The 26,457-nt window shown below is 56.3% G+C and overlaps 13 protein-coding genes across 13 annotated transcripts; 5 read left to right on the top strand and 8 right to left on the bottom strand.

Annotated features, from left to right (window-relative positions):
- Positions 1-4: 4 nt before the first annotated feature.
- SCHCODRAFT_02626959 (Cse1-domain-containing protein) lies at positions 5-3,796 on the bottom strand. Its single transcript, XM_003032040.2, has 13 exons — positions 3,565-3,796; positions 3,340-3,510; positions 2,884-3,288; positions 2,764-2,829; positions 2,182-2,703; positions 1,983-2,129; positions 1,677-1,926; positions 1,460-1,616; positions 1,318-1,409; positions 962-1,265; positions 729-908; positions 529-672; positions 5-476 (listed from the first exon to the last, which is right to left on the bottom strand). Exons 1-13 carry the CDS (start codon positions 3,766-3,768, stop codon positions 140-142), a joined length of 2,979 nt encoding a protein of 992 aa, XP_003032086.1. The 5' UTR covers positions 3,769-3,796; the 3' UTR covers positions 5-139.
- Positions 3,797-3,908: 112 nt separating this feature from the next.
- SCHCODRAFT_01213227 (uncharacterized protein) lies at positions 3,909-4,620 on the bottom strand. Its single transcript, XM_003032041.3, has 2 exons — positions 4,241-4,620; positions 3,909-4,188 (listed from the first exon to the last, which is right to left on the bottom strand). Exon 1 carries the CDS (start codon positions 4,598-4,600, stop codon positions 4,268-4,270), a length of 333 nt encoding a protein of 110 aa, XP_003032087.1. The 5' UTR covers positions 4,601-4,620; the 3' UTR covers positions 3,909-4,188; positions 4,241-4,267.
- Positions 4,621-4,753: 133 nt separating this feature from the next.
- SCHCODRAFT_02299613 (uncharacterized protein) lies at positions 4,754-5,535 on the bottom strand. Its single transcript, XM_003032042.2, has 2 exons — positions 4,907-5,535; positions 4,754-4,856 (listed from the first exon to the last, which is right to left on the bottom strand). Exon 1 carries the CDS (start codon positions 5,321-5,323, stop codon positions 4,913-4,915), a length of 411 nt encoding a protein of 136 aa, XP_003032088.1. The 5' UTR covers positions 5,324-5,535; the 3' UTR covers positions 4,754-4,856; positions 4,907-4,912.
- A 214-nt stretch (positions 5,536-5,749) lies between these two features.
- SCHCODRAFT_02502508 (uncharacterized protein) lies at positions 5,750-8,123 on the top strand (the record flags this gene model as incomplete). Its single annotated transcript, XM_003031610.2, has 9 exons — positions 5,750-6,580; positions 6,629-6,977; positions 7,067-7,101; positions 7,161-7,177; positions 7,246-7,345; positions 7,377-7,481; positions 7,793-7,902; positions 7,995-8,046; positions 8,097-8,123. The coding sequence occupies 9 exons, from the start codon at positions 5,750-5,752 to the stop codon at positions 8,121-8,123; spliced, it is 1,626 nt and encodes a 541-aa protein (XP_003031656.1).
- Positions 8,124-8,899: 776 nt separating this feature from the next.
- SCHCODRAFT_02626947 (oxalate oxidase) lies at positions 8,900-11,768 on the bottom strand. The gene is made up of 17 exons (XM_050345384.1): positions 11,610-11,768; positions 11,201-11,549; positions 11,124-11,143; positions 11,040-11,076; positions 10,952-10,979; positions 10,827-10,900; positions 10,747-10,770; positions 10,654-10,696; positions 10,588-10,599; positions 10,514-10,532; positions 10,362-10,461; positions 10,277-10,304; positions 10,135-10,221; positions 9,998-10,082; positions 9,792-9,944; positions 9,464-9,713; positions 8,900-9,348 (listed from the first exon to the last, which is right to left on the bottom strand). The coding sequence occupies exons 2-17, from the start codon at positions 11,475-11,477 to the stop codon at positions 9,200-9,202; spliced, it is 1,386 nt and encodes a 461-aa protein (XP_050200181.1). The 5' UTR covers positions 11,478-11,549; positions 11,610-11,768; the 3' UTR covers positions 8,900-9,199.
- Positions 11,769-12,708: 940 nt separating this feature from the next.
- On the bottom strand, positions 12,709-13,504 carry SCHCODRAFT_02503345 (HIT-like protein; the record flags this gene model as incomplete). Its single annotated transcript, XM_003032044.1, has 3 exons — positions 12,709-13,014; positions 13,184-13,276; positions 13,409-13,504. 3 exons carry the CDS (start codon positions 13,502-13,504, stop codon positions 12,709-12,711), a joined length of 495 nt encoding a protein of 164 aa, XP_003032090.1.
- Positions 13,505-13,715: 211 nt separating this feature from the next.
- On the top strand, positions 13,716-14,887 carry SCHCODRAFT_02501794 (tRNAHis guanylyltransferase; the record flags this gene model as incomplete). The annotated part of the gene is made up of 6 exons (XM_050343119.1): positions 13,716-13,819; positions 13,879-14,010; positions 14,110-14,324; positions 14,395-14,483; positions 14,531-14,638; positions 14,723-14,887. 6 exons carry the CDS (start codon positions 13,716-13,718, stop codon positions 14,885-14,887), a joined length of 813 nt encoding a protein of 270 aa, XP_050200180.1.
- Positions 14,888-15,086: 199 nt separating this feature from the next.
- On the bottom strand, positions 15,087-17,666 carry SCHCODRAFT_02501627 (cysteine proteinase; the record flags this gene model as incomplete). The annotated part of the gene is made up of 12 exons (XM_050343111.1): positions 15,087-15,585; positions 15,646-15,668; positions 15,731-15,839; positions 15,946-16,079; positions 16,136-16,195; positions 16,254-16,320; positions 16,391-16,716; positions 16,815-16,984; positions 17,032-17,112; positions 17,163-17,288; positions 17,336-17,471; positions 17,523-17,666. 12 exons carry the CDS (start codon positions 17,664-17,666, stop codon positions 15,087-15,089), a joined length of 1,875 nt encoding a protein of 624 aa, XP_050200179.1.
- Positions 17,667-17,881: 215 nt separating this feature from the next.
- Positions 17,882-18,847, top strand: SCHCODRAFT_02626932 (uncharacterized protein). Its single transcript, XM_003031612.2, has 3 exons — positions 17,882-18,423; positions 18,474-18,507; positions 18,557-18,847. The coding sequence occupies exons 1-3, from the start codon at positions 17,977-17,979 to the stop codon at positions 18,694-18,696; spliced, it is 621 nt and encodes a 206-aa protein (XP_003031658.1). The 5' UTR covers positions 17,882-17,976; the 3' UTR covers positions 18,697-18,847.
- A 1,618-nt stretch (positions 18,848-20,465) lies between these two features.
- Positions 20,466-21,661, top strand: SCHCODRAFT_02733814 (uncharacterized protein; the record flags this gene model as incomplete). The annotated part of the gene is made up of 4 exons (XM_003031613.2): positions 20,466-20,545; positions 20,616-20,650; positions 20,710-21,008; positions 21,063-21,661. 4 exons carry the CDS (start codon positions 20,466-20,468, stop codon positions 21,210-21,212), a joined length of 564 nt encoding a protein of 187 aa, XP_003031659.1. The 3' UTR covers positions 21,213-21,661.
- Positions 21,662-21,729: 68 nt separating this feature from the next.
- SCHCODRAFT_02501677 (aquaporin-like protein) lies at positions 21,730-22,495 on the bottom strand (the record flags this gene model as incomplete). Its single annotated transcript, XM_003032046.2, has 3 exons — positions 21,730-21,890; positions 21,945-22,354; positions 22,404-22,495. The coding sequence occupies 3 exons, from the start codon at positions 22,493-22,495 to the stop codon at positions 21,730-21,732; spliced, it is 663 nt and encodes a 220-aa protein (XP_003032092.2).
- Positions 22,496-23,732: 1,237 nt separating this feature from the next.
- On the top strand, positions 23,733-25,806 carry SCHCODRAFT_02299298 (WD40 repeat-like protein). The gene is made up of 5 exons (XM_003031614.2): positions 23,733-24,504; positions 24,560-24,632; positions 24,681-24,755; positions 24,812-25,182; positions 25,243-25,806. Exons 1-5 carry the CDS (start codon positions 24,007-24,009, stop codon positions 25,468-25,470), a joined length of 1,245 nt encoding a protein of 414 aa, XP_003031660.1. The 5' UTR covers positions 23,733-24,006; the 3' UTR covers positions 25,471-25,806.
- SCHCODRAFT_02579337 (uncharacterized protein) lies at positions 25,574-26,457 on the bottom strand (the record flags this gene model as incomplete). The annotated part of the gene is made up of 4 exons (XM_003032047.2): positions 25,574-25,674; positions 25,726-25,806; positions 25,862-26,116; positions 26,169-26,457. 4 exons carry the CDS (start codon positions 26,455-26,457, stop codon positions 25,574-25,576), a joined length of 726 nt encoding a protein of 241 aa, XP_003032093.1.

The following is a 26,457-nucleotide window of genomic DNA, read 5'->3' as shown; positions in this document are numbered from 1 at the left end:
AGGCGACGAGGAAAAATCGGTGGCGCATGCGGCATACATTGTGGATTAGCTACCTACGCAAATATCCTATCCTAACAGAAGCAGTCATGTAGCAGTAGTAAGTACGACAAACAATCTCTTTTTAGCCACCATCCTCCACTCAAACCGCGAATCCAGCAGCCGCCAGCTTCTGTACGAACGCCTGACTCGGCGCGCCCGTTGCCATCAGCATCTCGCGCACCTTCGCCTGCCCCGCCGCCTGCGACAACTTCGCCAGCTGCGTGCCCACGAACGTCTGCACGTCGTTCACGTAGCCGACCGGGTCCGGCTCATGCGTCTCCGACGCGGCGAGCTTCGAGTACGCGGCCTGGTAGCCCGCGGTCTGCTCCTCGTAGTCGATCTCGGTGATGCCGGCGTCCGGGTCATCGTCGGTCTTGGATTTTTGCAGGTGCTGCGGCTCGCTGAAGAGCTTGACGAGCGCGTCGAAGGCAAGAGGCCTGGCAGAAGGATTAGTAGATGAAATGTGAGCAGCAGGTTAGGCGGACGCACCATTGCTGCACTGCGGGCGGCTGCAGCATGATCTGGCTTTCGGTCAACATGCGGCACATGCCCACGGCGGCGACCTTGCGGTCCCTTGGCGGCATCTTGGGTGTTTGGGTGATGATGAAGTTCGTCAACAAGTTCGACCACAATCTGGGGATTGGATGCGGTCAGTTATGTACCAAGGTAGTTCAAGCCTATTTACTCACTGAGGCTGAATGCTCTCCACGGCCGAAATCAGGAAGTCCGGTGTTAACCCCTCCGAGTTGAGGGACATGGAGTACAGGAAGAAGAACGCGAAGCGCTGAGCATACGTGTCCGTCTTGCTGCTCTGCATGCGCTGCAACAAGGTGAGGACCACAGGCTTGATGTACTGTTGCAAGTCGGCACTAACAAACAGTCAGCCGCTGTGAAATAGTTCTGGCCGGGACGATAAACTCACGGTGGCACATATCTCACAACACCCTCCAGCAGTTGGAAACCGTATGCGTCATTGAGCCTACTCGGTATCAAGCGCTGTTGCACGACCGCCAACACGTTCGCAATCTGGCCCGCTGCGAACATGCCCTTCGCGTCTCTTGCCAGGAACGCCCTCAGCAATTTGACGAGACCAGGGATGCTGCCCTTCTGCTGCCACGTTGCCGGCGTGAAGAGGAGGGGCAGGAGCGAGCGATAGGCATCGGGGACGCTCGAAGGGTGCGCCTCGAGCATCTGGGCGAGCAGTTGGAAGACGTAGGGGACGTATTCTTACGAAGTACATGTCAGCGGACGGTTTGTGAACGGAATCCAGAGACTTACGCTCTACCTCGTTCTGGATGATATAGGTGAAGGGGCCGAACAGCGTGCCCTCGAAGGTCGAGATAGAGGCGGGATTACTGGCTACGACGAACCTACATGCAATCGGTGAGCATGTCTTTGTGGAAGATGCAGACGAACGCACCTCATCAAGCCCGCTAGAGACTCGAAGGTGTACTGGTCGAAGTGAGGGTTGCTTGGGTTCTTGGCGATGACGCCGAGGATGTTAACTAGGCGCGTAAGAATACCCTCGTAGTGCGGGATGAGCGACTGGCGCGCCGTGAGGATGATACGCATAATGCCTACGAAAGATATGGTCAGTTTGATATGCAAGAAGGTAACTGTAAGTGGTCGCTACATACAGCGCATCAAGTGCTGGTTCTCCGCGACCTTCTCCGGGGTGCCCCCAGCCTCGATCTTCTTCAGCACAGCGTCGATCATCCCCGGTGCGTGGTCGTGGATGTCCGCCTGCGCAAACAAAAGCTGGTTGCCCTGCTTGATGAACAGGATTCTGTCGATGGTGATCGCGGCGTAGGTGTAGGTGACATAGTTGTCGGAGCCGAGGTGGTGGACGAGGAGGGGTAGCACAGAGAGCAGTTGCGGTTTTGTGAGCTGTGGGGAGGGTCAGTTGCCGTGATATCGTGCAGGCAGATGAAGGGTGAACGCACTTGGTTGCGGAAGGTGTAGAGGAACTTGATGGCGTCGACTTGCAAGATGGGGTGCACGTCGCCTACCGCGGCTTGCAAGTCAGCGAAGACGTTGTTTGAGAAGAACTCGATGACGTTGACGAGTGCGTTGGTGGACGTGACACCGTGCTGCGTAGGCGCCTTAGCTGAGCTCTTAACAGCGAGCCTTTGTGTGGCTTACCTGCGTCGTCGAGCCCTTCGTAGCAACAGCAGTGAACAGGTACACAGCACCATCCTTCGCACCCCAGTTCTCCTTGTTGCTTGCATAGTCTGCCAGCCCCTTCTGTATCCACTGCCCCACAATTTCCGTCGCGTCCGCATCATACCCACTGCTCACAAGCGCCTGGATAACATCACCGGCCGCCTGTCTTCTAGTGGACACATCCGTAGAGGCAAGAGCAAGATCCTGACGGATATACTCCATGGGATCGTCCTCGAACTGCTCGACCTCGTGCTCCCGGAGCGCAACATTCGGAACGACGACCCCTTGCACGAGCTGCGCGATGGTCTCTTTCGCTGCGAAAAGGTCCCTGTAGAGGCCAGAGCGGATGGCGACGGAGATGAAGCGGAGGGATTGGGCAACGAGTGGATCGTCGCCGATCGAGGGGAGGCTGTTAGAGCCGATGAGGGTCCATACTTCTTGTACGAAGGCTGCGACGGCAGGGGATTGGGTGAGTGCGTCGGGGAAGAGCTTGATGTACAACTAAAGGCCAGAAAGGTTATATCGGCATGATATGTGTCAGGATAGCAGGGTAAGGCGTACCTCGGCAATTTCTAGCACGGCTGCCTTGATCTGAGACGGCAGAGATGGGACGGTGTCGTCTGGCTGCTAATAGCGTTCAGTCAGGCAAAGTTCCTAGGGGATGCAAGCCAGTATACTCACGTCAGTGGCCAACTCGGCAGGTGACCATGCCATGAAGGCATGAAGGTATCCCGTCCCAGGAGTGAAGAACTCAGCGTGAGCATCCTCGATAGCAGGCGGGAGGTCATGGCACGTGAAGTCGTAGAAAATCTCGAGCAAGAGCAGCATGGTGTGTGCCACCAGCTTCAAATTCGAGGCCGGAGTCGTAAGTGCGGGGTTCGGGCTGGGGTTGGAGAGAAGCAGCGTCGCGGTCTGCTTGAACATCGCCATCCACGGGTTCATGAACTTCTCGTAGACGAAGTTGATAGTCGTAAATAGCTCGTCTGAGCGCACTTGCGAGCGCCAGGGCTGGAAGATGGAGTGCGCGGTCTCGAGGACGGCGACATTGACATTGTAGTCGGTCGCGGATAGGGAGGAGACCAGTTGCTGTACCGCGCGTTATCAAAGACTGTATACAAAGGGCGCTTAAGCACTCACGTCCATCAGGTTTGTCCACCGCTCGGGGAAGTCCAGTTCCGCGACCAGGGACACCGCCTCCGCGACCTGCGCACGGATGGACTTGTCCGAGGGGCTCGAAAGCGCGATCATAGCCGGCACGAGCTCAGATCGCAGCGCGGCCTTGTCCGCCTCGGGCAGCGCATTTACATCCTGCACAGCACCTCGTCATTCCCAGATCCGCGATCAAGCACTCCCATTACGCACCTCTTCCCACCGCAGCTTGACCACGTTCTTCAGGTACACGCTCCCCGCCAGCCGCACGGCGCGATCTTGCGAGGGCTCGAGGACGAGGCGGAGGAGCGCGACGAGGAAGCCTTGCTGTTTGCTGACTTCGGTGAGGTTCGCTTCAGCCTGTTTGCGCGTCGATGGGTCGAGGGACGCGCGGAGGAGCGTCGGGAGATCAGACATGATGGTCGTGAGCAAGAGCAGGTCAAAGGCCAGGAGAAAAGCGCCCAAAAATCGAGACGCGCGCCTGCCATGACTTCACGTCACGTGATGGTAAAGCGCGTCGCCCTCCGGCGCGCGCCTCAAATTCAGACTGTAGGGACTTTGTAGCAAAACGCTATGACAGCGCCATACAATTGCATGTGTGCATGTACAAACTATGTGCGTACAGGAATTGGACCCGCCGTGTACTGTCCCGACGGCAAACAACAGATGTAGCAAAGGCAGGCGTATGCTGCAGCCCCTACGCCCACCACGACCCAACACAACAAAACCGATGAAGAACACAGACCAAAGCTGTACATAGGATCCACAAAACACTTCGACTGAGAACGAGAAATTTGGCGGCGAGCATATGTCGCTGGGCCGCTTGATCACAGACCACTGTGAAGGCACTGGTGAGCACGACGCGACAATGACCAGTCGATTTGTATACCTTTCAGACGTTGGTCACCATTTTGCCTCAGCCTCTCTTCGGCACAGCCGAGCCAGCGGTCACGGTACCGGCCTTACCGGCGTCAGCTGCGCTCGCGGGCTTGCTGGCGGATTGTGTCGCCTGCGTCGAATACCTCGACGCCTCGCCAACGGGGGAGCTCTTCTTCTCCACGCCGGCGTGGTGGGCGGGTCCCGGACGGATAGAGTCCGGCAGGGAGGGCGGGAGCCTGCGCTCCGTCCCCGCCTTCTGGTAGTGGGCGTTGGTCGACGAGATGGGCCTCCCGGGCATCGAGCGCATAGCGGGAAGAGAGCCAGACGAGCGGAAGCAAGCGCCGCGCGAAGAGGAAAGGATGGACGCCATGATTGTCTGAGAGGGAATGCGATGGGGAGCGATAAACGCACCATTCAGAGGTATTTATACGGTGACGGTCGAGGGCTCGACCACGGGGCACGCTGGCAAACCGAACCACCGTCACGCACCAGGACATCATGACCACCGAATGAATCATGCGTGTCTAGTGTACAGATTGGAAGGCATCTTTACATGATTCGCGCAGCCGCTCCTGCGCTTCTTCCGCGCAATCTCGCAGGGGGGTTGAGCCTAGCTTTAGGCGCGCCTGGGAAGACATGAGCCTTCTGCCTGTGCAAAGAACCGAGCGCAACTCACACGCACCTAGGCTGCATTGTGCGGCTTGCGACCTTCGGGCATCCGCCCTCCAGACTCGCTCCCGTCGGGGCCCTCGCCAGCGTCGCTCTGATCTGGGCCCTTATCCCTTGACTCTTTCAGCTGCGGTATTCCCCCGTAACGCATCTCCTTCTTGGGAACGTTGTATGGTTCTTCTTTGTCGGTTGTTGCATACTCTTTGGTCTCGCTATCTGCGCGGCTGTACGGGCCCGAGGGCTCGCCCACAGGCTCGCCTCCAGGCTTTGAGTCCAGGGCCGCTGGATGAGGGAGACGGTCCTCCTGGGCAGGTTCAGAGAATCTTCGGTTGCTGCATGAGAGGGTTCGTCGTCTGATCGCTGCGGTTCGCAGGGTGTTGGCAAGGAATCGAGGCGCGACCAGGCTTTTGGCGAGGCTTGCCATGGTCGTAGGATAAGAAAAGCTGCCTTAGACATCAGCCTTGCGAGCGAAGGCTGCTGGAAGTTCGGCTAGCGCAAAAGTGATGTAATGCCGCGATCCTCCAGTCTGGGAAAGGCAGGGGCGGAAAGACGTTCCAGGTCGGGGCTATCTGAGCGTTGGCGATAGCAAGAGACATCGCCAGCAAGTCAGAGGTAAAGTGAGTGAGCCAGATATCCGGAGAAAATCAGGTCCAGAGAGCGACTAAAGGTCCGCGATGAGCATCCTGAGCTAAGGTGTGACAATGACGCGTTTCATCTCCGTATCACCTGACCGTGACGCGACGCGACCTATAATACTGCCTCGGTCGTTCGCCAGCTCTTCCTTCTTCCCCTCATTATCTCGTTGCCTGCTTGCTCTCCGGAGGCTTATATCAAAAAGCTATAGACCACTATGAGTGCTCGAACGCCCTTCAACCCGACTCGTCCCGCCGCTGCTGGTCCCGCCGGGGACGCGACGGCCAACGCTAACCAGCAATTCCAACCAGATCCCTCGAACCCTCTGCACTCAGATCCTCCTGCTCCGACGAACCAGAAGAACAAGAACCCTCGCGCGTCTCTCGGTAACGGTACCTCCGCTCCCATGCCTCTCAATGTCGCTAGCCTCAAGCCGAAGAAGCGCCCGAACACGCCCAACTCTGGCAACAAGCCGACCTCCCACTCTGCCTCTCGTCCTGTGGAACAGGCCCAAGCTCGACCTGCCACGGCGGACCCCTCAGCTCAGCAGCACAAGACCCTGACGAACCACCGCCTGGCTAGTCGTGATTCCGCTCATCAGTCAAACGCGCTCAACCTTGCAGTCTCCTCTCCGCGCGCGGCTCCCCCGAACACCCCGGGTCCTATCCTTCAATCCAACGCGAATGCCAATGTCTTCAAGCACCCTGGTCTTCCTGCATCCGCTGCTCACGACCTCTCGCCGGAAGACGCGCATATACCCAGCTCTATGACTCCCCTACAGCGGTTCTCTGGCTACAACAACGGTCAGCCTATGGAAGAGGATCCTTTCTTCTCGAGTCGTGTCGAGGAGTACGAGCGCAGGCGCTCCGGCGGCTCAGCGATGGTTTCCCCTCCGATGGGCGATCAGAGCCTCCTGCGACGTGGTCCAGTTCGTAGCAAGCGCAACCGTATGGATGCGGACGATATTCCCGCTCAGACTGAGTACCCTACGAACCCAAAGCGCTACAAAGGAAACCAGATGAGCATGGATGGCTACGATATGCCCGAGGTACTTCCCCTTTCGTCGCCGCATCTATACAGGCAAACCCCTTCGTAGGAATACGACCGCCCTCTCGACAACCTGTCCAGCCCCCGCTCGCACCACTCCGAGTATCAAGACGGCCCTGCGCACTGCAGCCCAGCGGTGCCCCACCGCTCGCGCAGCCGCGCCCGGCGCTCGCAAGGCCCGTACGCACAGCAGCCACAGGCCGCGTACGCTCAGCAGCCGCAACAAGCTGCCTACGCTCAGCAAGCGCCCGTGCCACCGCCGGCTCAGCCCATCGGCATTGACCGCTTGCTTGGGCCCGAGACGAATGCGTATGTGGAGGCGAATATGGCGACGTATGAGAAGCTGGTCAAGCGCTGGTCGGACTGTACGGTGGACGAGTGGAAGGCGGGGGCAGCGGGTATGTCATTCATTCGTTGTTCGAGCGCCGAGTAACCTCCGGTGCAAGCGCCAGACCTATGTACGTATGCTGAATATCTCCCCTCGCAGAACTGACGAAGAAGTATGAACGCTTACTCGAGGTGGTAAGTGCTGCTGTTTCCCTCAACGCTCTGTAATGGTCCTTACGCCAGCGTTTTCACAGGCTCAGAAGCATATGGCGTACGTCCCAAGGCTTCTCGCATCCTTCATACGCTGCAAGAGCAGATCCTTCACTGACGAACCACTAGCGCAAAGCTCGCCTTGTTCGCGTCGTTCGACCAAAAGGTAGACCAGCACAACAAGGTGCTGGAGAATCGCAGCAAAGTCCTGGCGAGTGCAAAGGAGAAGGTGATCAGGGACAGTACGACGCTGCTTTGAGGTCGAGAAAGAGCATGGTCTCACTGAGATCGGAGGCGGATTCTTTGGACTTGGGCTGGCTTGGGATTTGGTCGGCTGGGAAGCTCTTGAAGTACCGAACTGGACGGTGTGCTGGGTCTGCTTGTTGTAGTCGAGTGATTGTTTGCTGTACCTGAATTGTGGTCAATTTTGCAGTGTTCCTTCCTCACGTACCACTCATTATCTTCGGTGTAGACGGAGGAAAGAAAAGCTGCAAGCGTATTCGAGTAGAAGTCACACCTCCGTCACAGTTCGCCTCATTCCGCCGAGGGTCCGCGGACATGCTCTTCGGTCCGGGCCTGCCGACCTGCAATTCGCGATCGCGTCTGTCGGCGCGTCCGGCTTGGGTCTTACCGTCATGAGCTTCCTCGTTCCCATCTTCTGTTGAGTTCATACCAGGGCCGGGTCTGCTATGATATACTGGGCAATCAGGAGGGGGAACGAGATCTATGGGCGCAGCGTCGCTCAGGCGTCTTTGGCAAGCTGCACAAGCATCCTCGACGAGCGCGGTATGTCATGCGTAATTGGAGTCCCTTGACGCGTCTGACGATGCCGAAGATATCCAGGAATCTATATAACCTGTGCTACACTGCACCTCAAGCACACAGGAGGAGCTTACTGCGTGTGTACGAAAGGGTACTTCTCCCTTGCCTGTAAGTACGCCCACCATCAGGTCTGGGACGTCTGTCTGACCAATTAACAGCGCAAAGAGAACACACTATGCGTCTGAGGTGGGAGGAGCAGTACGCACAGTCCGTAGCCAATATCACGACAATGAAGAGCTGCACATCACGGACTACTTCTCAGGTCTTGGTGCGTGGTCCCCGACCATACGCCTGAATTCTCTCTAATGCGAACGCAGGATATTTGCTCGCGTACCAAGGACTCCAACCTCATGACTTAGCCCACTTGATTCAGCTCCTTGGCATCTACGCCCAGCTCTGTCGCACCTCCGCTCGCTCGCTGAACATCAATCCTCCTACTGTCGTCCAACTGCTTTGGGAGATTGAGCCCAAGCGTGCGCATAACTGCCCCCGGGTCGCATCTACCTTGGGACGCTTCAGTCTCGCCTCCAGCGTTGTACCCGGCAAGGGCGACGGCCGAGAGGATGTTAGAGCGGCGCGCGTTCGTACTTTGGGACGCGTCTGGCCCCCCGTTTTCGACAACGCGACGCCGGTGCAGAGGGCGCATGCGAAAGCGGGCGTCTGCTACGCCTTTCCGAGTGAAGAGCTCTTCGGCACGCCATGGGGTCATTGTGGCGAGAGCGTCACTTTCGCGTCGTTCGTCTGTCATATTCCACCGACACGCGACGAAGCTCACAATCAAAGTGCAGAATGTACAAATCCATGCAATCCCGCGTATCACTCGGGACCCTAGCGCTTAGCGTCAAAAGCATGACTTCGGTGATGCCTGGCGTCGGCGTGACACCTGCAGAGACGATCATGAATCTGCACCGACTGCAAGACATCGTTGAGGTCCTTCGCGTGTCGGGTGCGCTGAGGCCGATGTGCTTAAACTGTCAGCACCTGAGCGACTCGATTGGGGCCCGTTTGGAGGACTATGCGTGCCTTTTTGCGTCGCAACGGCCCATTACGGCGCTCGGTAGATGCTCAATATAACTAATCACTGCTCGCCTACCTGCGATCCCCGTTGCGTCCAGGCCACAAACAGACTCCAGGGATTACGCTCGATATCGTGCAACAAGATATTGTCCATTCGTAAGAGCTCGTATATATGCGTCGTCGAAAAAAATGTCTTGTCGCTATTCCGACGTTCTCCTATCACATCCAACACCCATCTCCTAATCTAATCCGCGACAACGACCGGCTTCGTCTTGCTGAAGCGGCCGACGGTCTCGTCGCTAATGCCTAAGTGGGCCTTCACGAGCTCGGGCGGCGTGAGCGCCAGCCACTGGCTCAGGCTGACGTCCGCGAACTTGTCGGTCTTGAAGATCTCTGGAGGGTGTGTGTTAGCGAGTGAGACGCGGCAGGCAAGGGGGCAGCTCAACAGCCGAGAGCAAGGTGCTACCGACGAGGTGCTAGCGACTTAAACAAAGGTTCAACCACTCACCAAGGTACTTCAGCGTCGTGTTGCCGATGTTCTCGACGTAGTGGCCCATAGCGGTGGGCACGTACGCGATGTCGCCGGGCTGGTAGTTGAACGTGCGCGCATTGGACTGCGCGGCGAAGATCGTCACGCGCGCCTCGCCCTCGAGGAAGAACGTCCACTCGTCCTGCGTCGGGTGCCAGTGCATCTCGCGGATCGCGCCCGGCTGAACGGTGACCTCGGCGACGGCGATCGTCTTGGAGATGTTGAAGACCTACATCGGGCGGGGCTTAGTTGATGTAGCACAAGTAGAAACATAATGATGGTAGTTGCTTGGAGGCGAAGAACGCACCGTCGAGTCGACGATCTTGACCGAGCCACCGTTCAGCTTCGTGGGCTCCATCTCCGAGAGCGCGAAGCTGAAGGGCAGGGGGACCGTTCCTTGCGGGCTCTCGGGAGCGGTGTCGCTGTCCTTGGGGACGTAGCCGGCGGGGAAGATGTAGAGCTGGGGCGAGCACTTAGCGATACTGATAGACAGCTGGATTGAGTTCACGATACCTCCTGAGAGGGCAGGGAGAAGAAGTCATCCTTGCCGAGTGCCTGGAAGTTGCGCTGGATGACCTCCATAGGCGTGTGCGCGAGCCTAAATGTATCATGAGTGAGGGCCGCCAGAAGGTTTGACGCAGGCCGCATACCAGTCAGTCAGCAAGAAGGTGCTGTCTTCGGAGAAATCCCCATCGTCGAAGATGAGAAGGAACTCGGAGCCGTCGGGGTCGTCGCCGCTGCGAATTTGGTCTCAGTTGACATGGTACAAAATCCAGAGTGACCGCAACTCACGTAGCCTGCAGGCTGTGCGGGATACCAGCTACGGACTTATATCAGCCTGGCGCAAAGATGTCCGAGAGAACCTGTCCGAGCTTACGCGGGAAATACCACAGGTCACCCGCCTTGACGCTCGCAAGGTAGTTGCGACCGTCCTGATCGACGGAAGAAACCTGCGTCGTGCCCTTGAGGACATATGCCTGCATAGAAAAATCAGCCATGAATTCATGCAGGTCATAAGACCAACCGTACCCATTCAGCGGTCTTATGCCTATCGAAAGCACGCTGTCAGTTGGATCATGAATTCAAGCGTTGTATGCACTGACCAGTGAAGCTCCCTATCATAAGGCGCATGAGTATGGCGATAGAGTCTGCATATCAACAACACGCACCTGACGGCACCAGGAAGTAGCCTCATGTTGACACCCGCCATTTCTGAGGCCTTATTAGTGGGGTCTGAATCAGCGAGAAGCAGAGAAAGTTACCGGTCGCGAGGGGCATGTCACCAACTACAGACAGAACTCATCAGCGATATGGTCACAGACGGGATGCGCTCTGAACGTACTATTCTGCTGACGAGCCCAGCCGCCAGTCTGGAGGCGGTTGTGCGACAGCGAGAACGGCCACTTTGCGTTGTCACTGATCGAGGCGAGATCAAGTATCAGCCTCAAGAAGGAATATAGGACCTACAAGCTGCCGTGGTCCGTGCTTGGAGGAGCTATATGCGAGTGGAAAATCAGCTAATTTGGTCCAAAAGACTGATTGACAGATTACTTACCAAGTAGGTCGGGGTTCTGGAGGTCGATCTCCTCATTCTAGATGGGCATTAGCTACTAAAGCATTTGTGTGTCAGTTGACTTACGACAGGCCCTTGAATGTCGGCTGGGAAAAGAGGTGAGCTTCGTATTCAAGAAAAGAAGAGGAATGCAAGGGGCTCACCTCCAAGATGGCCACGAATGGGCTCGTCGCCGGTGATGACTTCGTTAGGGTCCGACGAAACGGGCGCGACCGTCGCCGTCTCCGGCGGAAAGCTGCTCGGGAGCGTCTGCAGGCTCGTCGTCGACGAGGTCGTCACAGCGGCGGACGATGCGGTCGCAGTAGTCACCGCCGTAGACGACGCAGCTTCGGAGCCACTGCCGCTTGCCGCTGGAGCAGACGAGGTCAGCCTGGCAAGGAGAAGAGCGCAGTAGCAGAACGAGAGCATAGCAGAACGCATGGCTGAGGAGCTGTCGAAGGAGACAGGGGACGACGACCTTATATAGTCCCGAAGTCTGCGAAATCTGGGGGACTATAGCTGATAACGTCAGCAGCGAATATAGGACTACCGGTAGAGGACAATGCGGCTCACCCTCCGAGATTACCCTCGCCCTTGGCCGGTACGTTTAGGAAGTAGAAGGTGACGGAACGGGCGTTCCCGACTCCATTGAGTGTGGAGGCATGCGACCTGCGCGCTCACCCTGTATGCCGGCGCGTTCCTTGTGTCCCTTTGCACCGAGTGGACTTTTCTGCAGCGCCGTACGTATGCCGTATCGATGCACAAGCGCACTTGATCACAGTGGCGCCAAAGATAGTTAGCTGATGTGTTTCGCCGGTTGGGAAAGCATCGAAGAAGATGAGTCTATGAAGGCCGGCGTCTGCACTTGGGGAGGTCAAGACGCCGCCAAGAGGCATAGAGGGTGCTTACGTTGTTCATCGGCCAAATCGTCGCCTTCGAGAGGTTTGTTATGACGAGTAACCTGCAAGGAGGCGGTGGCATCGTCCGAATCGTCCCGCTCCATGAACGGCTGGCAAGCGCCCAACGTAAAGAACATCGGTAACATGCATTCATCACATGAGTGAAGCGGTGAGAAAGAAGCTCAGAAATAGAGCGAGTCCTCAAGCGCCCATGAGCCATGGCCAACCGGGAGTCATCGCGAGCACGCAGCGTTCCATTCTTGGTAGCAAGCAAGAAGAACTCGCGAGCAGTCACTCCCGTCCACCTCCGATAGACTCCAGTCCGCATCACGACCCGCGGTGGCGAGCGACACCTCGCTTCTGCAGATAGTGAGGACGCGGAGAAATCGATGATTGAATCACAATGGCATGATAGGCAGGGTATATACTGCTAGATGGGGGTCTACATGAGTGCCGTCCTTGCAAAAGACATGTAAGTCAACATCAGTGAGTGGTAATGCAGGATTTGTGGCACACCAGGGCTTCGTAGGTGCCGTTCACTTCGGGCGCTAAGTGCTGTGGGCGCTAGGCGGGAAGGCCGCGTCCTGGGACCATAATGAAGTTGACTGTCAGGACACAGGCTGCATCTGACAGATGTTCCTACATCACCCGCGGTGCGAACGGAACAGAGGCAGGTACGACGTACCGCGTAAGTTTAGACCGATTGTGCGGACCGGGACGCAGCGATTGACTCGCCGTTCGCACGGGAACTAGAGAGCTTGGGCGCGGGCCTGTCAGCAGGGTAACACCCCCACGCGGCCGCCTTTCTCCAAGATAGCTATGGCCTGACGAAGGGTTGCAAACCAGCTGAAGCCTTTGGTTCGCGAGCCATGACCATCCGCGATCCTGTACTTCAGCTTGCGTATTGTGGACCTATAAGGAAGGACCTGAACGTGCAAATGGAGATGGTTGATAGAGTTGAAAGGAGGGATATGAAATCCGAGATTCCACGACCTGGTGAGCACGTTAGCGGCGAGCCGTACCAATCGCTCGGGGAAGAAAGACTCACTCCGTCGATTCAAGCAGGACGCCGAAGCTCTCTAGTAGTTCCTTAGCGAACCGTTCCATTTCTAGGACTAGGCGCCTAGTCAGTCACAGTCGGCGTCCATTGCATTACGGACAACGTACGCAAGGGTATATGTTCGCGGGTAAGCCCCTTGATACTGCCTATAGACAGGAATACAATGAGTCCGCAGAATTCAATTGAACGTCGAATCGCATACGGTGGTGGTCCTTCGGGATGACAAGAACGTGCACTTTAGACGCAGGATTGCGGTCGTGGAATGCTACGAACTTGTCATCCTGTCATGGTGGCGCACAAGTAAGCATTCTGTAGGCCGGTGTGTATGTAAATGCGCCAGGTACATATTCCGCGAGCGCGGCTGGACGGGAGTGGGCTAGAGGAGACGCGGACTACTACCGACTCGGACTTACCTGAGCGACGACATTGAACCCCTTCTCGGGCGTCACGTCGCAGAAAATGCAGTCCGGATGTGCCTTTCTTTTCAATGCATCGAGAAGATTGCCCATAGGGTATGCCGAGCTCTCGCAGAAAAGCAACTTGCGAACGTGGTCGTAGCGGTCAACAGGCAAGCACGTGCAGTTCGGGACGAGCCGAACCATCGAGTCACGGTCACTGAAGTTGATCAGTCACAGCAGTTCCTTGTTCAATCCCGCCATCTTGACCGCTAGCGACCGTCGAGTCCAGCCTCGTGTAGGGCCATACTCTCATTCTCCCAAGATGGCTGGATCTAAGTTCGCATATGTGCGGAATTTCGAGTTACCGGATCCTCTTCTCCCAGAGACCTTCATGGTCTTCCGACTAGACGGGCATTCCTTCCATAGGTTGGTTTCACAGCACTCGAACTTGCTGGAGATACAATTATATTGACGCAGATTACCAGATTCTCAGATACGCATAACTTTGTAAAACCCAACGACAAACGCGCACTCGAGCTCATGGATTACGCCGCCCTAAGGCTGATGGAGGAGTACCCCGACATCGTTCTCGGCTTCGGTGAGTCCGACGAATACAGGTAGGACTCGTTCCTATACAATCCACTCATGCTCAGCGCATCCATGACCCTCACTTATTCTTACAACACTCCGGTCGGTTTCTGACGTGCCATTAACAGCTTCCTCCTTCGCCGCTCGACGAACATGTACAACCGCCGACAGAGCAAAATCGTGACCACCCTCACGTCCTTCTTCACCTCTACATATGTGATGTATTGGTCGAAGTTCTTCCCGTCTACTCAATTGCAATATCCACCGTCTTTCGACGGGCGTATCGTCTTGTATCCTGCCGAGCAGCATATTCGGGATTATTTTGCGTGGCGACAAGCAGACAGTGAGTTCCTCCTTCTATTGGAAAATTTTCCCTCCTCGTATCTGCTTCACATCCTCATGCGTGATTATAGCACACATCAACAACCTTTACAACACCGTCTTCTGGGCACTCGTACAGCAGGGTGGACTTACAACGACAGACGCTCATGCTGCTCTGCGCGTAAGCCTGCCTTTTTCGCGAGCCGACGGGGACTCACATCCTCGCAGGGAACGATATCGAAAGAGAAGAACGAGATCTTGTTCTCCCGCTTCGGTATGAACTACAACAGCATTGACGAGCGGTACCGCAAGGGCAGCGTGCTCGTCCGCGAAGAGGTATGGCGGGCACGGCCTACTCGCCCATGGAGCTCACTCTGAACGTCCGCCCAGGTTCCCGCTCCCGAAGCCGCGCCCACGGAGTCCACTGCAGACAATCAAGCAGACGACTCTTTCACATCAGAAACGTCCAAGCCCAAGAAAAAGAAGAAAGCCAAAGACAAGCCGTTCACCCAAATTGTATTGCTACATTGCGACATCATCAAAGATGACTTCTGGGCGGCCAGGCCGTATCTTCTGCGAGAATAGACGAAGTTTTTGTATGACCAATGTACAGCGAGATGTATGTATGTATCAGTAACCCGAGAGCCCGTATCCGATAGTCCAATGGCCGCGCCCAGCGCAGCCTGAACAACCATTCACACGCATTGTCCATCTTTCGCTTATCGCGCGCCTCTCTCCCATTGCGCATAACAAAAGCATTTCTACCGCAGCGCATCACCAAACCCTACAGCGTATCCAACAACTCATCCTCCACCTCCCTCATCCGCGCCGCCTCATACTCCTCCTCCTCTTCCACGTCATCCTCACCCTGCCCGTCTGCATCTATGTCGTCGAACAGCGGGTCCACGGCGGAGGGGTCGAAGTCCATGGGCTGCGAGTCCAGATATCCCGTTTGCTGAGGGTCCAGATATCCCGTTTGCGGGGGGTCCATATATCCCGTCTGCTGAGGATCAAGACTGTCCATGGCCGGCGCGTCGATCTCCCATGGCATAGGTTGCGAGGAGTCGAATTCCATGGGTTGCGAGGGATCGAAGGCCATGGGCTGCGAGGGGTCGTATCCCGCTGGCTGCGTGTCGAAGCCCATGGACTGCGAGGAGCCGAAGTTCATGGGTACGTCAGCGTCCATCGCCATGCCCGCGTCCTTGTAGTCGAGCCTACGCTTGACGTAGAAACACATGTAGGCCGCAGAGGCGAGAACGGTGGCGAGGCTGGTGTTGGTGACCCTGTAGTTAGGCGAATGACTGTGAGCCTGAAGGAAGTGTCCGCTGACGGTTGGCACTCACTTGTCATCGTCAAATCGGTACCACTGCAAAGGTTAGTCGTCAGCAAGAAAAAATCCACCACTCGTCAAGGAGGAACAAAGCGCACCTCCCGTCCGTACCGCGCAAAGTTCGTATAATGCCCGTTGTTCATCTGCCCTTCGTGGTTGATGACGGCGAAGAGGTCGTAGACGTAGGTGCCCGGTGGGTCCGGGAGTCTGGGTGATGCTTGTCAGCTTGCTGCTCATTCCAGTCGAAAACAACCTGAACGCAAGCAGACCGTGGATACCGACGACCGACGAAGACAAGCAGAACAAACAATACCTCGTAGACCCTTCGCCCGCATGCTGCCGCATCGCGCGGGTCGTGTAAGGCGACATGTCGAGGGTGGCTGGGAAGCGCACGGAAGCCTCGATCTTGCGAACGGTGCCTTTGTCAGCCATGTTTTGCTCGAAGCGCTGCACATGGAGTGAGTCGGGTTGCGGATCTGCGTTACAATGAATCATGAGTTGACCTTGAACTGGAAACTCAGCACGGGCGGCAGGCGGCGGATGCTCATGCGTTTGCTTGCCTCCTGAAGGAAGGTCAGAAATCAGCGGAAGGAAGACATCAAGCAATATGAAAGGTCGTACCTGGCCATTCTTGCCACATCGCTCGCAGCTATACTCCTTCGTCCACAACTTCTCCGGATGCGTGAACCTACGCCGACCGTTAGCATCACGATACATCTTAATCCATGCTCCCCCTCATTCCTGCACAAACCACCCACCTCCTCAAACAATCAAACAACGTATTCTCCCCCACCCCCCTCAGCTCCAAGCTAACATCGAACATCGGGTCCACCGTCAGCGTCACATTCCCGCACCTTCCACACCGCACCTCGCTCTGCAGCTGGCCCGCGAACGTGCGGTGCACGATGCACGGGCACTTGTTGCTGGGCGAGGCGTCTGGGGAGGAGGCGTGGATCTGGTTGAGCGTGCTAATGAAAAACTCGTGCGCGTCTTGTTGGGCGTAGCCGGCGAGCTCGGCGGAGCCGCGCCAGGTGGTGACGAGGAAGCCGATGGGGCCGTAGGGAGAGGATTCGTCAGAGTAGATCTGGGAAGGGGGTCAGATGAGGTGGTCGGTGGGGATGTAGATGAAAGGGAGGTCGGGTGGGGTGGAATGGTGGCGGGGTATAGGAAGGACGAGCGTACCTCGGAAAACAGACTGTCCATCTCGCAGCTTGTGCAGTCTGCGATGGTGCATATTCGTCTGTCGTGCATGTCTCCGAGGAAATAGTTTCGTAGAAGTGGGTTATGGACGAAGCTCTGCAAAACGACGTTCATGAAGCAGGTTTGGCCGAGGTTCAGCAGTCCGCGGCGACCTGAGTGCAGCGTCAGTAGCCATGAAGAATGACACCATGATAATCACCTTCGCAAACCACCGCGGACGCGGCATTAATGGCATTGTAATCCCTTTCGGTAGGTATCCAAGGGATTGCTGGTCCGTGGTCTTGGGAAGGTCGAATTTAGGGCGGAGGATCAGTGGCAAAAGTGGCGTACCGCTATAGTGCAAGTACGACGCGACAGCGTTTGCGTAGCTATCCGCGTATAGGGCTTCTGCCCTTGAGTTATACACAAAGTCATTGCACGCTAGGCAGTATAGGCTGCCCGTGGAAGGGTCGACGCCTGAGGTTGGTGTCAGTTTTGGCATTTCAACGCGTCTTATCGCGCACCAAACTGGTGACCAGAGCCTTTGAGATGTGCTCTGATATGGCCGTGGGACCAACATCCAGAGTAAGAGCACTGCAAGCAAGTGATAGGCCGCGCAAGGGGTACGCGGCAGGTATCGCATATCGGCCTATTCGACAACTAACGATGGATTATCAATACGCGAATTCTGCTCCTCTGACCGCTTCTGACCTTTCTCCTCTTTGCAGGATTGCTCATCGCGCGTTCATAATTCACACTCCATCCGACCACGTCGCGAAACCTGTCTACGGCGGACGCGTCGTTTGAGGCGAGCAGCCTCTCTATGTGGTGGCAAGTGGACGTCTCTTCGTGCATTGTGAGGTTGGGGAAAGGTCCAAGTCGTTCTGGTCGCGTTATCGAGTGGCAAGAGGCGAGTGATGGAAAGGCGTGTTGGGCGCTTACTGCAGTGAGCCGAGCGGAACCAAATGAGGCGATATTGGCAATCGGCGTCGGGCCCGGAGACGCCTTCGGCCGGCAACGCGGTGATGGACGGCGGCGCTATATAGCATGACGCCTCGTGCACATACCGTGCTCCCCAGCCTGACCACAGCCACCATCGTCGCTGGTCCCCTCCGCCCGAGTCAATAAGTCATCCCCAAGCATCTGCACACACCCGCAGCCATCCATGAGCAGCGCCGGTTCCATGTACGGCTCGCCCTGGCGCCGCCGCGTCGGCCGCGCCGCGAGCCCGCCTACGATGCTATGCTATGAGCAGCACTTCGCGTACGAAGACGACTACAGCGACAGCGCGTCTGACTCCTGCTCCGAAGACGATGAACACTACCCGCCGCGCGCGGAGGGCCGCAGGGACTCAGAGAGCAGCGATGGGCGCCCGGGCGACAAGCCTGCGCAGGATGAGTCGGACGATATGGGTATGGACATGGGCGAAGAAGATGCTGATGATGAAGCCCGCGCGCGCGCCCTGCGCGAAGCCAAGGGCAAGCAGCGTGCCGTGCAGCCCGACCCTGAGCCCTCTCCGCGCCGTCGCCGCCATCCGCGTCGACGCGAGCCTATACAGGCGCTGCGTCCTATATTGACTATCCAGAGGAGCCAAGGCTTTGTGTGGAACCAGGTGTGTGCTACTTTCATCCCATAAACTCACCATTCTGACGTGCGCGCCAGGATCTATTCATCCCGGGCTACATGAAGGACCGATGTGCGTACCCTCCCAATCAATAACCCTACACGTTACTCATTCACCACAGACATCGCGTCCACATCGCCGCCAGGCTCTGGACTTGTCTCGTCCTCTGTCTCCTCTTCTACATCCGCCCTCAATGAGTATGAGGTCGAGGTCGTCGAGATTCGCGTCCGAGACGACGAGCTCAAGCACATCATCCCTTAAAGGGACCAGGTTCGTCCTCACCTACCCGCGCACAATACTTTTCCTTTACCTTCTTCACAGTAACCCATCATTCCTCACAGCTACTGATCATTGTTCCTACACTCACGTCGTTGTAAAGGGCATTCCTCTCTACTCGTACTTCTCTCCTTTGTTGTGCTACCAGTAATGACCTACATACGTTTACTTAGTCTCATGGATGGTTTTTATTTACGGTCTCATTGAATAACAAGGAATTTACTCGTAACTACGAGAGGGCGCCGGGTCATGAAAGAAAGTGTTATGACTCCGAGCAAGGTTTCAACGAACCTCGTTCGTCGCTGGCGATGAGTCGATGACGCGCGCCACAGCGATTTGTGGCGTTGTATCTCACAGTCACGCGATCAGATGAACCGACGCGTGACCTCACTCAGACTGTGTTTCTCTCTCCCACCGTGCATTCCACCCTTCTCGCGCTCTGATATCGCTGTCACAGCGCTTCATTGCACAACTACCATCTATTTCTATTGTCGTTGCTTGATACTTCACGAAGATGCTTGAGCAATAGTCTATTGCCTCCCGATCCTGTTTCTATCTTTCTGTACACCTCAGAGATCTATGCAACCATACACTTTGATGAATATACTCAAAGATCTATAAGATTACCTTGGCGACCTTTGCTAAGGACTTTGCTGCTGGCGACCGGGTACTGAGCCCATCTTGATTACGGCGCTTATCCTGTTCATCCCACTTGTGACCTGCCAGTCCGAGTGATTTTTATAAGCCCAATATGCCCGAAGCGGAGCCCCGCGCGCCCAAAGCTTCCTCTGAGGGCGTCCGACATCTTGTTTTGATGGATCCACAGTGGACACACAACACGTTGCAGATTATCTGTGGCGCACTAATATCTCACGGTCACGCGAAAAGTCCAACCGCCGCGTGACCTTATTTTCTCTTTGCTGCCGCCGCTGCGCCCTTCGCTCTTGCGTTGCTATACTCCCAAGAAGCTACGTACATACGCTCTGTCTACTTCTTGACCGTGATTGCACTGGGCTTATGTGTGCTTGACTCTCGGAAGACCATATTTCTGACTGTCGCATTCAAATTATTGTACTCCTTGCGAAAACATTGTTCAGGCTCCCCATCTGCACTAGCCAAGTCGCCAAAAGAGCACTTTGCTCGTGCAAGCTAGTAATCACTATGTGACGGCCTGAATCTAGGACTGAGGACGCCTTAATTTCGGCGCCTATCTTGCACCTCTCACTTGCCAGTCCCAGTAATTTCCATAAGCCCAATATGCCCAATACGGAGCCCCGCGCGCCCAGGACTTCCTCTGCAGCAATCCGGCATCTTGTCGTGATGGATCCACACTGGACACACACCACGATTTAGGCGTTACTGAGCGATTTCCGTTGGACCCACAGTGACCTTTGGCGCTATGTTCCCCTACAAAAGCTCGGGCGCTGGACGTCCTACTCCTCAGCAAGGCAGCGCAATAGCACACTGCAGCTTCTACGCATCCTCTCCGATTTTTTCTGCACTCCAGCGCCCTACAGTGCGCCCAGTACCCTGCACTTCGCCCGACTACCCCCTCGTCACGCATATATTGTCACGGTGCGCGTGGTTCATTTCGCGCGTCAGGCTATGTTGAGCTGACGTATCTTGCTTCCTTCCTCTTTCCTATCATGCTGTTCATTTATCCCGCCGTGATGCGCCTCTTCGTTGGGGTCATGCTGCGCGAATATTGGATGAATATACCTATACTTCCTCCTCGTCATTCCCCATGCTTCACCATGCCTCCGCCATGTAGATGTCCAACCGCCGCACTCCTGGGTTTGGCTCTGGTGATCCTCGCGCCCGTGGTCCACACCCTGTACGTCTTCTCAGTCACCGGAGAACGTGTATCAGTTACTCATGGTTTCTCTCTTCAATTCAATATCTAGACGGCCATCGGAGGACGCCCACAGCCTGGAGGTAGGTCATCTATCGATTGCACGTTGTACGCCCACATTCGGGACGCTCAACAACGTTGTCCAGGCGGTGGACCCACATCTCGGAGACCGCCGAACAATCACGAGGCCAACGATATTTACCTAAGAAGGCAACTCCAGATCCCGCCCCATCTCGATGTGGACCTATGGGCGCTCCCGGATTGCCCGCCCCATATTAGGCCAAACCATACGCTGGAGGTGCTCGCCAAACTGGCTATCCACGGCATTCATGGGAGAGCCGTTCAGGCTGGGCGCTACTTCATGGGCTGCACATATATGGAGGTATGCGACGAGATTGCCAGGCGCTTCCCGTACTTCAATTCCTCCCAGGCGGGAGCATGGAGGGTAAGGGACCGTAATTAATATTATGACCGAGCTCTTAGCTGACGATATTTGCAGAACTCCGTCCGGAGCGTGTTGACGAAGAAGCGGGTGTTCGACCATGACGAGGACGAGAAGCCGGGCGGGTGGTGGCTCGACTTCTCTCATGGCGAAGGTGACAAGCTCCCTCGCAAGCGTGGATCCGGGAGCTCCAGCGACTTTGAGTAGGTGTGAAAGCGCCTGCAATCGATCTATCATGGCGCCCAGCACGCCCACAGAGGCGCCCTCATTACGCACACAGCATAGCAATATACGCATCGCATCGTTCGTCTGTACTTGTACATGCACTCGTTTCCTCCAGCATAGCCTGTACTACGAATCTCCTCGTCATCCTGTATTCCCATATCCACTAGCATCCCATTGTTGTACTTCCTTACATCCTGTACCAAATCATAGCAATCCCATCATGTCACTCTTCCTATCGTAAACGCATCGCAAGCCTTCGTATACAATATACATATCTCAAACCATCTGGTATATGGATCCAGGCGCCCACACTGCAGCTTCCCTAAACCATATCATGATACGCCCCGGCGTCCTTTCCTTCAAGTAGCCGTGCGCTCGATCGTCGTAATATTCATCTTGTCCGTGCTGCTGACGGGGCTGCCGGGAGGCTGGGGGATTGTATCTCCCGTCCGTGCGTGGCCGTTGTGCACGCGCATGTAGTCCATGTGGGCGGCGGGGATCACTGGAGACGCGTGAGATTTGAAGTCATTAAAGATGAAAGATCTCGACAAGGCGTACCTCGGTCGGTGTCCATGAGCAGGAACTCGTAGATGATGTACGCAAGGAACATCGCAGGGATGTTCGTCAGCGCAGCGATTGCGGCGTACGAGCCTCCGCTCGCTGCACAACCATCAGTGACCCTTCTCATCACCAGAGTTGTGTCCATAAACGTACCTTCCCTCCCATAAATTGTCATCGCCGCCAACCTCCCACCGACATCCCTCGCCGCATTCGCCGCCAGCCCTGGGGTCGCGTACCCCCAGATACACACCGCATACACCGCACCGATGAACGTCGGCGCCATCGCGGGTGCGCAGAACACGTTCGACGGGTCAACGGCAGCGAAGATGCCCAGGCCGAGCACAATGTCGCAGATAAATTCGTTGAAGAAGACCCAGCCGAGGTGCGCGCCGGGCGGGGCGTAGAGGCCGAAGATGCCTGCGGGGCCGGAGGGCGTGAAGTTGATCTCGGCGAGCTTGCCGGCGGCTTCGAGAGCTTGTTCGACGGGGATGAGGGCGTTGTGGAATTGGGCGTAGACGACGAGGCAGGCGACGTAGCCGCCGAGGATTTGGGCGACGACGAAGCTAGATGCGATGTGAGTATGTAGTTAAGAGAGCAAGGGAATAGACATACGCAACGCCTTTGTGGGCGGGGAACTTCTCGAAGACGATCTTGACGAGAGTGACAGCTGGATGGAAGTGGCCGCCGCTAAGGGATGTGAGCATGCCATTCGGATGTCAAGCAAGACAGTTGCGCACCAGCAGATAGTGAGGGCAAGGACGATGCCTGTTGCATATGCTACGCCAATCTGGAAGAGTGCTGCGAGGAGATGAGCCTCCAATGGTGCTGGAGGAATTGTGGCAACGGACATGATAGTCCAGGGGTCTCAGAGAGGCCGCCGATGACGAAGGTTGCCGTCGACCCAACGCCTAAGATGAGTTAGGCTACCGCAACGGTGAACGTATTTTTAGCCGACGTACCGCACCACGTATAGAGGAATACGCCAAGCTGGACATCGGGAAAGGGTGAGAACACGCGCATAAGCCGTAGCTCCAGTCAACTCACGAACTCGCAAAAGCACTCGATGAAGAGCGCGAGCCTGGTGTGGCGGTATCTCTCCCAGTTCACGAGCGAACGCGGCCGCGGCTTCACATCGCTTAAGTGGACGTTCGTAGTCATGACTGCGATGCGCGCGGGGCTGCGGTGAAAAGCTGGGAGAAAGGTGGGGAAAGAAGGGAACGATCAGGTCAAGATATGGAGGATCTGCAGGGTTATATAGGCGGTAGCGGTGCAGCCCCATTTCCACCAGGCAGGCATCCCATGTGACCCTTCTCAACTTCCTACACCTTGGCGCCCGTTTTTGCGGTCGTGATCTGTTCTTCGCAAGCCCGACTGTATTGCAGATCTGCCCTTCTATAGCTACAGTTGGCTACGAGCCCGCCGCATCAAGACTCGCAAAACGAGCGTTGGCGTTGCGAACCGCGCGGGCTCGTTGACCCGCGCGTAAGAACCAGGACGCGATTCGACGGCTACAACGCGCATTCAAAAACGAATGCCTCCTGGAAGGTGTCATGTTATCAACCTAGCAAGGTCAACTGACGACGCGCGTACCTGCTTATGCTGCTGTGAAGGCGTGGGGAGGAGCGGGTAGTTCGCGCTCGCGTGACCCCCGTCCTTGTCCACGCCGGTGCCACAGAGTATCCGACCCGAGCAGACCTGTATCAAGACTCAAAAGTCGCTGGCGGGTTCATTTTCGCTGGTCCTGAGTAGGCAGCTGGTCTCTGCAGTGAGACATGGAAGGGGAATAGGCGTCCGGCTGTGCGGACATCGCGGTTGCGGATAATGGATTGCCGTGAGAATGCAGGGACTCGAACATTTCGTGACGGCCATTACGGTCACGAATCGAAAAGGGAAGGATGTGGCGTTCAACAAGTGATCGGCTGGCGGGTGGCGATCAAGCTGATCGACATTGTTGAGTTCCCCGAAGTTCCCCACTTGCTCGCCACTGGGATCGTCTTGGGCTCTACCTTTGCACATCCTCCACCGATCCTGAGGTACTCTCATCTCGGAAGTGCCGAAGCACACCCTTCTCGCGGTCAACGTCTTTGTCATCACCATCGTTAGTGAGGCTTACCGATATCGGACTCCCCTTGACTCAGCGATCAACAGTATAAGACGCGACGACCACCCATCCCCCTCCCCATACGACCCAAGTCCAGACATAGAGACTCTCACAATGGCCTCCACAAAAGAACACAACATGGAGGAGCACGATGAGATGGAGGAGGAGCAATTCATCACCGAAGACGACGTCCTCGCCGAAGTCCCCGACGATGGGGATCACCCGATGGACGAGGACGACGATGAGGTCGCCGACACTCTAGGCGACCTGGGCCAGGGCTCCTCCTCCTCCGCCGTCGAGGGCAACTTTGAGCAGGCCTTTTCCGAGCACAAGCAGTCTGTCTTCACCGTCGCCGGGCATCCGACGCAGCCGCTCGCGGCCTCCGGGGGCGAGGACGACATGGGCTACATCTGGGACATCACGGACGGCGAGGTGCTCGTAAGACTCACTGGGCACACGGATAGTGTGACGAGTACGGCGTGGAGCCACGACGGGGAGATGGTGGCGACGGGTGGGATGGATGGAAAGGTTCGGTTGTGGCGGAGAGTGGGGAAGGAGGACTGGCGGACTTGGGAATTCTTGACGGAGTTGCAGGGGCCGGATGAGGTTATGGTGCGTTCGTTTGCGTCTGTGACGGCTATGCGAAGTGATGCTGAACTGTGGCAAGTTCTTGAGGTGGCATCCCAAGGGCAATGTACTTCTCGCCGGTTCGAATGATACCACTTTATGGCTATGGCAATGTGAGACAAGACTTCCTCCCCCACGTCGTTTAACTAACATGCTCTAAGTGCCATCTGGAAACATCATGCAAGTCTTCGCTGGCCATACTGGACCCGTCCAGTGTGGTGAATTTACTCCTGACGGTAAGCCAGCTCCCTACCCCCTTCTTGCCTTCAATTGCTCAACTGACTTCTTTCAGGCAAAAACATCATCTCCGCCTGCGGCGACGGCGTCTTCCTCTACTGGAACCCGCGCGACCCCGCCCCCATCTTCAAGCTTACCCCCGACGACGGCCGCTTTAATCTCGATGGCATCACCTCCATCGCCGTGAACCCCGCGTCCACGCTCGCCATCGTCGGTGGCGCCGCTGGCGGGGTGCGCGTCGTCAGCCTGAGCAAGGGCGAGGTCGTCAATGCGCTCGGTGGGCATACGGATGGCGAAAGCATCGAGGCGATCAGCTTTGTGGATGTGGCGCCGGGGGCGAGTGTGGTGGCGACGGGGGCGACGGATGGCAAGGTGTGCTTGTGGGATCTGAACACGATGCGGTTGAGAACCACGCTGCAGCATGAGGTGCGTCCTGGCTACGTGCGATGCCTTTCAGGTTGGTAGCAAAACTAACGCGAATCGCAGGACGCAATTACAACCCTGCTCTCGCACAAGCACCTACTGATCTCTGCTTCCGCGGACCGCACATTGCGAACATGGGATGGCAAGACCGGCGCTCTCATCCGTGAGATGAAGGGTCACTACGGCCCAGTACTCGGCGCTTCGCTGGCTCTGGGCGGAGACGTCGTTCTGAGCGCGGGCGACGAGGGATTGTGTTTGGTGTTCACCACCGAACCGACGGAGTTGCAATAGATATACAAAGATCCGGCATACGGAGCTTTCGCGTAGATGTACAGATTGTAGGCATCGTCAGTATGTATTTATATGTAGGTCAAGCGGCGCGACCTCGCAAGCGCTAGCTGAGCAGGTCGTCTAGAAAGTCTTCCATTTGTTCTTTCTCTCCTTTCGGAGCCTTGACTTCTGTAGGCAACGCTGGTGCGTTGATGTAGTCTTTCGCTGAGTCGCGGCGTCAGTGTTCTTGTACATATCAAGGGAGGCGATGCCCACCAGATTCCTGATCCCGCGCCTTCGGCACAATTGGCTTGCTCTGCAGACGATCCGGCTTCGCCTTGAATCGCGATTTGAGTTCTGCACCAGCGAAAGAAAATCAGCGGATTATCCTGCACCATCAGAGTAATCCCACCTCTCGTTGCCTCAAAAGCAGCTTTTTCCCTCTTGAGCTCTTCCAACTCCTCGTCCCACTGGACCGTTTGAACCTTCCCTTTCCGTAGTGCAGGATCACTCTGTATATGCCGCCCCGAACCTATAGTCGGCGCGATGGTGTGATCCACATCATCGTCGTCCACTGGCTTCTCGTAGATGGGTCCACTCTCTTCTTCCAGTTTCTGCCGCTCAAGAAGCGTAGTAATATCGACCTCAGGCTCAAGGATGGGTTCCCCTATCGAGTATTTTGAGTCCTTAATCGTCGCCACAGGCTTGTGCATGCTTACCATCAGAGTCCAATTCAGGTTCTTCCTCCTTGTACCTATCTGCATTTGTTCCTAGTTGCCTTCGAGAGTATTTCTTCCGCTCTTCCTCGGCTGCCTCTTCTTCTTCTGGAGTTAATGGGGTTTCTCCTTCCAGTAATAACCGAGTCCCAAATTGTGCAGGCCTGCCTCGTCCGCCGCGACCTCTGGCTCTGACAGATTTTCCAAACCCGCCTCTTGGCTTATGGCTACCTCTGCTTCGCGCGCTGCGGCCGCCTCTAGTGGTGGATGTGGAAGGCGTCGGTTCCGACAT

The sequence above is a fragment of the Schizophyllum commune genome, assembly GCF_000143185.2.
Source record: "Schizophyllum commune H4-8 unplaced genomic scaffold SCHCOscaffold_6, whole genome shotgun sequence".
Classification (NCBI taxonomy): domain Eukaryota; kingdom Fungi; phylum Basidiomycota; class Agaricomycetes; order Agaricales; family Schizophyllaceae; genus Schizophyllum; species Schizophyllum commune.
Note: the sequence above shows the minus strand (reverse complement) of the source record. Positions and strands in the feature narration are given on the sequence as shown.

Coding starts and splice junctions, on each gene's coding strand:
- SCHCODRAFT_02626959 (XM_003032040.2), bottom strand. CDS start 3,768: ATGTCTGATCTCCCGACGCTCCTCCGCGCGTCCCTCGACCCATCGACG. Junction 2,704..2,763: donor CCGTGCTAGAAATTGCCGAG/GTACGCCTTACC, acceptor TCTGGCCTTTAG/TTGTACATCAAGCTCTTCCC. Junction 1,617..1,676: donor GAACCAGCACTTGATGCGCT/GTATGTAGCGAC, acceptor TATCTTTCGTAG/GCATTATGCGTATCATCCTC.
- SCHCODRAFT_01213227 (XM_003032041.3), bottom strand. CDS start 4,600: ATGGCGTCCATCCTTTCCTCTTCGCGCGGCGCTTGCTTCCGCTCGTCT.
- SCHCODRAFT_02626932 (XM_003031612.2), top strand. CDS start 17,977: ATGAGCAGCGCCGGTTCCATGTACGGCTCGCCCTGGCGCCGCCGCGTC. Junction 18,424..18,473: donor AAGGCTTTGTGTGGAACCAG/GTGTGTGCTACT, acceptor CGTGCGCGCCAG/GATCTATTCATCCCGGGCTA. Junction 18,508..18,556: donor GGGCTACATGAAGGACCGAT/GTGCGTACCCTC, acceptor CATTCACCACAG/ACATCGCGTCCACATCGCCG.
- SCHCODRAFT_02626947 (XM_050345384.1), bottom strand. CDS start 11,477: ATGCGTTCTGCTATGCTCTCGTTCTGCTACTGCGCTCTTCTCCTTGCC. Junction 10,083..10,134: donor ACCTTCTTGCTGACTGACTG/GTATGCGGCCTG, acceptor TGATACATTTAG/GCTCGCGCACACGCCTATGG. Junction 9,349..9,463: donor CACGACGCTGAAGTACCTTG/GTGAGTGGTTGA, acceptor CACACCCTCCAG/AGATCTTCAAGACCGACAAG.
- SCHCODRAFT_02299613 (XM_003032042.2), bottom strand. CDS start 5,323: ATGGCAAGCCTCGCCAAAAGCCTGGTCGCGCCTCGATTCCTTGCCAAC.
- SCHCODRAFT_02299298 (XM_003031614.2), top strand. CDS start 24,007: ATGGCCTCCACAAAAGAACACAACATGGAGGAGCACGATGAGATGGAG. Junction 24,505..24,559: donor AGGGGCCGGATGAGGTTATG/GTGCGTTCGTTT, acceptor AACTGTGGCAAG/TTCTTGAGGTGGCATCCCAA. Junction 25,183..25,242: donor GAACCACGCTGCAGCATGAG/GTGCGTCCTGGC, acceptor CGCGAATCGCAG/GACGCAATTACAACCCTGCT.